Below are 9,968 nucleotides of genomic sequence, written 5' to 3' on the forward strand. Positions count from 1 at the left end.
TCTTCTTCCTTGAGCGAAGAATAACTGAAATTTGACATTTGTGTACCGAAAGCAAAAACAAAATATATATATGTGTTTGTTTTTGTACTACCGCTACCACCATATATGAATTCACCTTGCTTCTAAGTGAACTTCATGAGTATAAAATGAGTCTTTTATAATCATAAATTCTGAGCACTCAGAAATTTGTTTAAAGGGTATAATTTTTCTTCTTGAAATTTTATTACATTCATAACTTTTCATTCAAAATTAATAAATTTTTTCTTTCACTTCCAAAATTTTTAGTAAAAAATCAAAATTAGGAAAATTCAACAAAAAATTTACCAAACATGAACATTTTAGTCATAACGCTATTGGCCTCACTGGCGGTAAGTTAATAAAATGCCACTTCCCTTTCAAAGTAACTTTCAACTAAGTACCTTTAACCCCGATTCAGTTGCAATTCGCTCTCGCTAGCGTAAAAGAAGAGATTACCGCCACTGAGTACATTGAGAATTTGAGCAAAGAGATCGCTCGTCACACAAATCTGGAGACGGAATCCTCATGGGCCTATGCATGTAATATCAATGATGAGAATGAGCGCAAGAAGAACGAAGTCGCTGCCGATGTGGCCAAATTCATGAAAGAAGTGGCCACCGATTTACAGAAATTCAATTGGCAAACATTTAAATCGGAAAGCTTGCGGCGTCAATTCAAAATGCTTACAAAATTGGGGTACGCAGCGCTCAGCGAAGCCGATTACGCTGAGTACTTGAGCGTCATGTCTACTATGGAATCGAACTTCGCTAGAGTGCGCATTTGTGACTACAAGAATGCCACCAAATGCGATCTATCGCTCGATCCCGAAATTGAGGACATCCTTACCACCAGCCGCGATCCAGAGGAGCTTAAATATTACTGGCGCGAATTTTACGACAAGGCTGGCACAGCGGTACGTGGACCCTACGAGAAATATGTTGAGCTGAATACCAAAGCGGCTAAGCTTAACAGTGAGTGCAATAGTTTGATGGTTGTGCAGCTTTCCTTTTAAGGAATTTTTTTCTTTTTATTTCTTCTATTCCTACAGATTTTACATCTGGCGCTGAACTTTGGTTGGATGAGTACGAGGATGACACCATTGAGCAGCAACTTGAGGCCATTTTCGACGATTTGCGTCCACTGTATCAGCAAGTGCATGGTTATGTGCGTAATCGTTTGCGTCAGTTTTATGGCAATGACGTCGTGTCTGAGAAGGGCCCCATTCCGATGCATTTGCTGGGCAACATGTGGGCCCAACAGTGGTCGAGCATTGCCGATATTATTTCACCTTTCCCTGAGAAGCCGCTCATTGATGTCACCGATGAGATGGTTGCACAAGGCTACACGCCATTGAAAATGTTTCAAATGGGCGATGATTTCTTCCAATCGATGAACTTGACTAAGTTGCCACAGTAAGCTTTTTCAATTGTTTTTCTTATACAAATTTCCTGACTCGAAACAACTCTGCAGAGATTTCTGGGATAAGAGTATCTTGGTGAAGCCTGACGATGGTCGTGATTTGATTTGCCATGCTAGTGCTTGGGACTTCTATTTGGTAGATGATGTGCGCATCAAGCAATGCACACGTGTAACTATGGACCAACTCTTCACTGTGCACCACGAATTGGGACACATCCAATACTTCTTGCAATATCAGCATTTGCCGTTCGTCTACCGCACTGGTGCTAATCCTGGTTTCCACGAAGCTGTCGGGGATGTGCTCTCGCTCTCGGTATCTACACCAAAACATTTGGAATTAATCGGCCTGCTGAAGAACTATAAACGCGATGAAGAGGCACGCATAAATCAACTCTTCTTGGCTGTACGTAAAATTGATGTTTCTTTGTGGAAGAAAATGCAAACTAAATATTTTATTAATAGGCACTGGATAAGATTGTCTTTCTGCCCTTCGCATTCACCATGGATAAATATCGTTGGGCACTGTTCCGTGGAGAAGTGGACAAAAAGGATTGGAACTGTGCTTTCTGGAAGCTGCGCGAAGAGTACTCTGGCATTGAACCACCAGTAGTGCGCACTGAGAACGACTTCGATGCACCCGCTAAATATCACGTATCCGCCGATGTAGAGTACTTGAGGTAATGTTTATAGCTTTCGCCCCATTAATTTTCCCAAATTTAACCATCTTTAGATAATACAAATCTTTCATTTTACAGATATTTAGTTTCGTTCATCATTCAATTCCAATTCTACAAATCCGCTTGCATCAAGGCTGGCCAATATGATCCCACCAATCCAGAATTGGCTTTGGATAACTGCGACATCTATGGCAGTTTCGAAGCGGGTCAAGCTTTTAAGTGAGCTTTATTTTTATTTTTTTACAGGAATTTTTAGTACAGCGACGTAAATACTTTTTTTTTTTAATTATCAGAAACATGCTTTCCTTGGGCGCCTCGAAACCATGGCCCGATGCTCTGGAGGCCTTCAATGGTGAACGTACAATGAGCGGCAAGGCTATCGCTGAATATTTTGAACCACTACGCGTTTGGTTGGAAGAGGAAAATAAGAAGAACAATGTCCACATTGGCTGGACGAAGTCGGACAGTGAGTGCAAAGTCTCTTAAAAAAATGTATATTTTTGAGCTAATACCTTTTTTTCTTTTCTTTTAGAATGTGTTTCTTCGCAAGGTCGGCTCGTCCTTTAATAACCAAATGAAATTAAATACTGCGTTTTGGCGTTGAGTTTGGATTATTTTGATTTGAAAGAAACTTAATTCCTTAAACAGTTTTGTAAACTTTATATAGAAAAAATTCAGTATTAAAAATTAATACCTAAATAAATAAGATGTGTTTAAAATTGTCTGAAGCTGAGTATCAACTCGGAGGTATTTTTTTAATTGCCGCGATATTCGATAATACTCGATCTTTAGAAGCTTAAACAGATTTGGGAATTAGCTTAACTAATTCTAGTTGATCACTAGAAGGAAAACGCAGAGATTCATTTTGACCCATGAGAAATTATTTCATGTCGGCAAACGAGTCCCGTATAATGACGAATCTAGTCAGGTTTTTTAAATATGTTCCACATTGTCTTCCCGAAGACGAGGTATCTTAGGAACCTCAATCGCATTGTGTACTATGCGTAAAAGACATTAACTCCAATGATCATTTACTCTTAAATTACCTGTTTAAAATACATATAAAGGTAGAAGCGCCTGTCTTAACTATGGGCGTAATGTGGCGATTCCTCTTCTAATTGCCAGAACTTTCAACCCGGTCAAATGGAACCATCCTACTAAATCGGCTTATTGAAAACAAACAGACGTGGCTTTCGAAAGCGTTAATGGAGTCATCGATTTAAGGTCTGTTAAATAATCCTGTCTGCATCTGACTATGCTCGTCAGAGTAGTAGAACAATGCCCGTATGACAAGAGCAAAAGGTGGTCCTAGACCGTTCCTGAAATGTCGGACAAAAAGATGCTGGCTGAGTTAGGTTATGTTGAAGCGGCTGGCTGTATACAATATCGGAGAGTGGTACACTTAGGCCCAGTTCACCTAGAAGTAGGAGCAGTTGGTTGGGATAATAAGGCACGAGAATTGATGAAATTCTGTTTCGCTTAGGTCTGCTGTACAGACAAAGAGGTGTTAATGAAATGGGCGTTTTTTGCCCGCGAACGGGCAGGACAGTGACATATGTAGATAGTTTCCCGGTAGGTCCATTCTGCTACCATGTCTTCACATCAAGCAGTGTACCGTTATAACCGAATAAGTGCATTGTATCTTTTTTTGTTAAAGATGCGTCAGATTTGTGGACTCATCGGACACGTGGGTTCTTCCGACCATCTTTTTTTCCTTCTCGACGAAGTGTATTTTAAGCCATCATTGTAGCTAGATGGCGGTATGCCGGCATCGCGAGACGCCACAAGCTCATCTGTTGTACAGTTACCTTGTAAGTGTCTGTGACCCGGCACCCACACAGTGTGGGTAATAGGCTTTGAATATAACTCTTTGAAGACTTTTCTCCACGAGGTTTCACAAGAATCCAGTGACTAAAAAAATATTTGGCTAAGATAATCATAAAAAGCTTGCTGTGTTCAAACAATGCCCCAATACCGAGAAAATCACCTGAGTTAAACTTATTCCACTCAATAACACTTCTGGCTTCCATTGCCAACTACAACAATTGAACACTCCTAAACCATTGAGCCACTTCACAGTTGCATGCGAAAAGCTACCATTTCGCGCTCATTGTTGAGCCGCCTTTAACATTTAGCCAAAGTTACGGATGAATTATTGCAATGTGCGTAAACACTCAAACAATTACTACGAAGGCTAATCACAATGATCAATTTCATGACGGCGCACCTGGACGGTTAGTTAGTTGCCAATTTGAAGCGTTCGCGACCGGACGTAAGAGTGGTGTGCTGTGGCAGTAGTGGCTTAGAGGTTTGATATGTAGTTGAAGCGCTAACAAAAGATGTGGCAAGCGTTTAAAGTGTGAATTAAAAAGTAAAAAGTGTTCAAATTTAATTGAAATAAAAGAAATTGTGGAGCAATTATAAATTAAATATTATTATTGTTTTAAATAGCTTTCATAGCGCTTACTGCAGCTTTGTTGAAAGTGAAATGTGCTGGCTTAAACAATGACAAAACGTATGCCACTAACAAACAAGCCATCATTCGTAATGAATCATAATTACGTGCGAGCTTGTTGAAGCAGGTAGCAGAATTGAAATGCAACATACGAGTACTTACATATGTACATACTTATGTATGGGAAGCGCAATTTCGAGTTCAGGCATTACACCGGCAAAAATTCATATGACTTATTTAATTTCATAATCAGCTTCTTTTTTGTTATTATTTCGCACTTCAAATCTTAGGTTGTTTATTAAGCATAACTTATTTGCATTTGAAATTTGCATTTATTTTTTTCTTTTTATCTAAGCTGAGTAGCAATTAAAGACAAGTATGTAGGTTTATTTACCCATGACTAACAGACTTTTAATTTTACAAAATTTTGCAATGTTATTTGTGTAAATTGTGCTGATTGTGAACTCGATTGTTCTTACTTAAACGTGCCGCTTAATTTTTGAACATTGTGCAAATACAGCTTTAAAAGAATAAAATAAACGCAATGTATGTTATAGAAGAATGTACTAGCAAGAAGGTTTCAAACTTTTTTTGAGCCTGAGAAACTGAACTAAATACTAGAAATTCGAGACTATTTTTGACCGATCAGAATAAATTCAAAATGTTTGAGATCAGTACGTAATAAGGTTACCGATTTTGTTCTTATTTAATTTATTTTCAATGTAATTTAAAGTTTTCAGGTCTGATTTCTGACTGAGTTTGCCGATTGCTTCAAAACGTTTATGCGTTAAAGTATGCAAAAAAATTACCGACATGAATACGCCGTGCGACAAAAAAAAAACAAAAAAAAAACAATTTCAAAACACATGAAGCAATCAATGTACTCACGAAACTATGGGCCAAGTATAGTAAAACTGCATTTTTAGTTTTTCTCTTTGACTTCAGGATTATTAAAAAGACTTTGTAGTTTAAAAGATATGATTAATTCCAAAAACTATTAAAGAAATTCAGTGCAATGTAGAATAACAATATGTTTACCAAATGAAAGATCAAATTCTGTAGATAAAATAAAAAAATTAAAACGGCGGTTAACTTCTTAAAATAACTACACAAAGCAAAAAGTTAACATGATTTTTTCAAACAGAACAGAAACATAGAAATTAGAACTCCGGGAGATCGTAGTATTTTTGTAATACTAAATTCGAATATGTCAAATCAACTGCCAATTTCTCTAAAATTAAGAAAATCTTTTTGAAAATACCACTGATTAGGTTTTTTGAAATGCCGATCACGAATTTTATGTCAAATTAAAACCCTGACAGTTGGCAGCTGTCAAATGGACTATGAATTTTTCTAAAAATAAGACAATATTTTTCAAAATGCCACTGAATAGGTTTTTATACATGCTAATCAGGAATTGCGTGTTTAATTAAAAGCTTAAGCGTTTATGACTGGCGAAGGCGCTGTCAATTTCTCTAGATATAAGAAAAATTTGCCTCGAATTAAACGTACTTAGTTTTAAGGCTCACTGCTCCTGAGTTATGTATTACATTCAAAATTTTTCTGTTGACAACTTTCAATGTCAATTTCATTTGAGTAACAAAAAATGTTTGTTTAGCTAAATTTTATTTATTAAATACGACCATATACGGAAGCCCGCGGCTATTCAAATATCATAAACGGGTTAGTAACTGGTCGAACAAATACTTTCCGAATATTCGGTTAACCGAATAACCGATTATTCGAATAATCTTAAGAGTCCTCATACCGACCTATAGTTCTTATATTGCAATAGATTGAATTTTTGGTTAAAAGTTACAAAACTCTGCTTGTTAGATGCGAAGTTAATCAGAAAATTCTTCTATGGTTTTCTAAAATTATCGTATATTTTCTGCAGGTCCCTTAATAAATTTTGAGAAGAGGATAATCCGACCAGCTCTATATTTACTCTCTATGAATTATCTATTTATATTTTGATTTTCTGCTGTTGATTAAGAAACTCACCCTATATAAATAATCACAAGCAGAATGCGTTCTCTAATATTACTTACATTTCTGGTAAGTAAAATAAACTTTATTAAAAAATATCCACTTAAATCTAATACCCCCGACCGCAGCTCCAATGGCAACTACATACAGTCACAGCGTCGGAGAACTCAACTGCTGTGCTCACTAAATTTCTAGCAAATGTTAATCAAAATCTCGCTGGGCTCTACAATCGTGAAGTGTTCGCCAACTGGCAGCTAGAAATAAAAGGACCAAATGATTTATATGCGATCCTGCAGTCAGAGCTTGCCAGCGAAGAGATCATGAAATACATACAAAGTATAGCCGCCAAATGTGCTAAGTTCAAACGCCTAAAAATAGGCAACGAACAACTGCAACGCGAATTAGCGCAAGTGCCCGAAACTGGCTACGAAGCTTTGCCGGCTACGGACCTCAAATTGATGTACATCGTCACCACAAATATGGGTCACATCTACAAGAATACGAAATTATGTGCATTTCATGATCGGCGACAATGCAATTTGACTTTGATACCAGCGGTGCAAAATATTTTACATAATAGTGACAATGTTTCGGAAATCGAGTATTATTGGTTGGAGTGGCGTCGCAAGACGGGCATGGCGGCGAAGGAGGATTTTGCCACATTTGTGGAATTATATCGGAAGACAGCGCAATTGAATGGTGAGTTGAGCAATTGGAAAGTTTTTTTTTTGTGAATGAACACCTTAAATACATTCATGCAGGCTTTGAGACACCATCCGAGTTTTGGTTCAAGGACCTGGAAGAGGATGGCACGCAAGCGGCTAGCATGTTGGCGCAATTTATGCAACGCTTGCAACCGCTCTTGCAGCAATTTCATGCTCATGTACGTGGCCAGCTGCGTAGGCTATATGGCGAGGAACTGATACCGCGTTATAAGCCGGTTCCACAAAATCTTGCAGAGATTTTCATCGGCAACGCCTATCGACGCGCTGATCCTGAATGGTATATAGAATTTCCTTACCCCGAAGTGGGCATGCCAAACATAACTGAGGGTCTGCTGCGACGTGGTTTGAATAATGCACAACGCGTTTTCTGGAATGTTGCAGACTACTTTCGCTCGCTGGGTATGCCCCAAATCGAAGAGTGAGTGTGCAAAGCATGCATATAAAAAAATAAAATAAAATTAAATAAAAATATTTCTGCTTTTCAGCACATTTTGGTCCGAAAATGCACGTCCAAAGGCCGATTTGGATGAAGAGAGCATGCGTTGCTGGCATAAGGCTTGGAAATTTTACGGCATACAGCGTGTGAACTTCTCCTATTGCCCGTCGGTGGATGAGGAGCGCTTCTTTAATATGTTCGAGGCCCTTACTGATCTTTATTACTACCGCGCGTATGAAGAGCAGCCTACTCTGTTCGCCGAAGAACCATTTCCTAATTTCAGCGATGCTTTGGGCAAAATGTTCTCTTTGGCCGCCTCATCGCCAAGATATTTGGAGAAGCTGAAAGCCTTGGATCGCGGGCTTATATCTAAAGAATTGAGAATTAATCGACTTTACTGGCAGGTAAAACTTAAAGGGAGTACTTGAAAATTTACAAACCCCCTAGGGGTAACTTTAAAGTTGAAATAATCTATAAGCTGCAAAATCGAAACTTAAAAAAATACATATCTCTTGCTTTGCTTTAGAATACTTTTGTGAAATCTTTTCCAGGGTCTTCGTACTATATTTTTGCTACCCATCTTCTATGTTCTCGATCGTTACCGGGTGGATGTACTTGATGGTCGCCTAAATATATCAGACAATTGTGCTTATTGGCAGCTCACGAGCGATTTTACGGGCGCAGAGCCACCAGTGATTAGAAGTAATGAAGATTTCGATGCACCAGCTAAATTGCTAGTTGAAGTGGATGATCAATATACCAGGTGAGGAAATGGAAAACACAAGTGAAAAAAAAACATCTTGTGTAAATTTCTCACCTCATTTTTATGTTATTTTTCATTAGTCAAATTATGAGCACCCTCTTGCAATATCAACTCTACAAGCATTTTTGTGAAATATCTGGTCAATATAAACCTGACGATCCAAATTATCCACTCGATTTATGCGATCTATCAGATCAACGGCAAGTAGGACCCTTAGTGTGGTGAGTATTTAGTTGATGGTTAAAAGAATAAATGAAATTGAGAAAAATAATATCTTATCAATCGAAAAAGGCAAGCTATGTCTTTCGGTTCCTCTCAATCTTACAAGGATATTTTACACATTATGACAAATGAAACTGCAATCAATATGGATGGTTTACTGGCCTACTATCAGCCCCTGTACGATTGGTTGGTGGAGCAAAATCGCTTGGATGGTGTAGAAATCGGTTGGGAGCCAACAACAAGTGAGTTGTTCAGTCAAAAAAAAAAAACAAAAGTTATTAGATATTACAACTGTTTCTTTTTTATTTACAGAGTGCAGTACCGAACATGATGCGGAATAATATATAGTTTAGCAGTTTAGCTTATTTAATTAACACCAAGTTGAATATGTACGTTGTTTAAATGGTTAATACCAACCGTAAACTTCATCTGATTCTCGCAGTACATTTCTAGGCGCTTTTGATTAAATAGATTTCCAACAGGATTACTTGTTGGTTTGAAATAAAAAATTAAAAAAAAAGTATCTTGCCTGCTTAACTTGTACGTATTTATTGTAGAACACATGTATGTACATTAGGGTGGTCCAAAAATATACCCTTATTTTTTATTTTGAAATCAAAAAATGTTTACGGAGTGCTCAAAGTGCTCAAAGTTTTCCATGTACATATTTTATGTGGGGAAAAAACAACTTTTCGTAGAAATGCTATCGAATTCTTGAAAATCAATATTTTTCGATCAGAAAAGTCCGTTTCTCCCATAATAATTTCCCGATAATAATACCAAATAGCTTATTTAACAATTTTTCATGGTAAGTACATTTTATAGGTCCGCCAAAACCCCCAGAATATGCAATGGGGGACCAATAAAAAATCTTTGGTATTGAATTTTTAGTGTATTTAATTTGATTGAATTTAATTATTAATTTTTATATTACATATTTTATTTCATTGTTTATTTTGTTTTATTTTAATGTAGCATATTTTTATATATATAATTTTCTCTTATTTTATTGCTTATTTAGTTTTAATTTATTTTATTTTATTTAGGTTTACATAGACTAAATTAAATAAAACGAAATACATAAGATCAAATGGAGGCCGCAGTGGTGTAGTGGTTAGCAGTGTGCGCTACCACTCCACAGGGTCTGGGTTCTAGCCAATGTCAAAGCAACAACGCAAAAACTGTAAAAAAAGTTTTTTCTTAACAGCCGTCGCCCCTCGGCAGGCAATGTCTAACCACCGAGTATATTTCTGCCATGAAAAAC

General features: G+C 37.3%; 2 protein-coding genes across 6 annotated transcripts; both read left to right on the forward strand.

The window, feature by feature from the left end:
* The first annotated feature begins 258 nt into the window (after positions 1-258).
* Positions 259-2,817, forward strand: LOC108370741 (angiotensin-converting enzyme-like). Its single transcript, XM_017626128.1, has 8 exons — positions 259-368; positions 437-989; positions 1,067-1,430; positions 1,489-1,840; positions 1,900-2,114; positions 2,193-2,333; positions 2,408-2,580; positions 2,647-2,817. Exons 1-8 carry the CDS (start codon positions 330-332, stop codon positions 2,679-2,681), a joined length of 1,872 nt encoding a protein of 623 aa, XP_017481617.1. The 5' UTR covers positions 259-329; the 3' UTR covers positions 2,682-2,817.
* Positions 2,818-4,341: 1,524 nt separating this feature from the next.
* Ance-2 (M2 family metallopeptidase Ance-2) lies at positions 4,342-9,227 on the forward strand. 5 transcript variants are annotated; one of them, XM_017626132.1, is made up of 10 exons: positions 4,354-4,422; positions 4,566-4,696; positions 6,467-6,627; positions 6,687-7,257; positions 7,320-7,701; positions 7,769-8,123; positions 8,271-8,482; positions 8,563-8,703; positions 8,774-8,946; positions 9,017-9,161. In XM_017626132.1, the coding sequence occupies exons 3-10, from the start codon at positions 6,598-6,600 to the stop codon at positions 9,043-9,045; spliced, it is 1,893 nt and encodes a 630-aa protein (XP_017481621.1). In that variant the 5' UTR covers positions 4,354-4,422; positions 4,566-4,696; positions 6,467-6,597; the 3' UTR covers positions 9,046-9,161. The 5 variants fall into 5 exon arrangements, with proteins under 5 accessions (XP_017481622.1, XP_017481618.1, XP_017481621.1 ...); XM_017626133.1 differs by lacking the exon at positions 4,566-4,696 and having other exon boundaries at positions 4,342-4,422; positions 9,017-9,227; XM_017626129.1 differs by lacking the exon at positions 4,566-4,696 and having other exon boundaries at positions 4,346-4,485.
* The last annotated feature ends 741 nt before the right edge of the window (positions 9,228-9,968 follow it).

Source organism: Rhagoletis zephyria, unplaced genomic scaffold (genome assembly GCF_001687245.7).
Source record: "Rhagoletis zephyria isolate East Lansing unplaced genomic scaffold, Rhagoletis_zephyria_1.1 Rzeph_scaffold_04450, whole genome shotgun sequence".
Taxonomy (NCBI): domain Eukaryota; kingdom Metazoa; phylum Arthropoda; class Insecta; order Diptera; family Tephritidae; genus Rhagoletis; species Rhagoletis zephyria.

What these genes read in the sequence shown, in the direction of transcription:
- LOC108370741 (XM_017626128.1), top strand. Translation starts at nt 330, where the DNA reads ATGAACATTTTAGTCATAACGCTATTGGCCTCACTGGCG. An exon ending in AACTTGACTAAGTTGCCACA is followed by an intron (nt 1,431 to 1,488) that starts GTAAGCTTTTTC and finishes ACAACTCTGCAG; the next exon opens with AGATTTCTGGGATAAGAGTA. An exon ending in GCCGATGTAGAGTACTTGAG is followed by an intron (nt 2,115 to 2,192) that starts GTAATGTTTATA and finishes TTCATTTTACAG; the next exon opens with ATATTTAGTTTCGTTCATCA.
- Ance-2 (XM_017626133.1), top strand. Translation starts at nt 6,598, where the DNA reads ATGCGTTCTCTAATATTACTTACATTTCTG. An exon ending in TAATATTACTTACATTTCTG is followed by an intron (nt 6,628 to 6,686) that starts GTAAGTAAAATA and finishes CCCCGACCGCAG; the next exon opens with CTCCAATGGCAACTACATAC. An exon ending in GGTATGCCCCAAATCGAAGA is followed by an intron (nt 7,702 to 7,768) that starts GTGAGTGTGCAA and finishes TCTGCTTTTCAG; the next exon opens with CACATTTTGGTCCGAAAATG.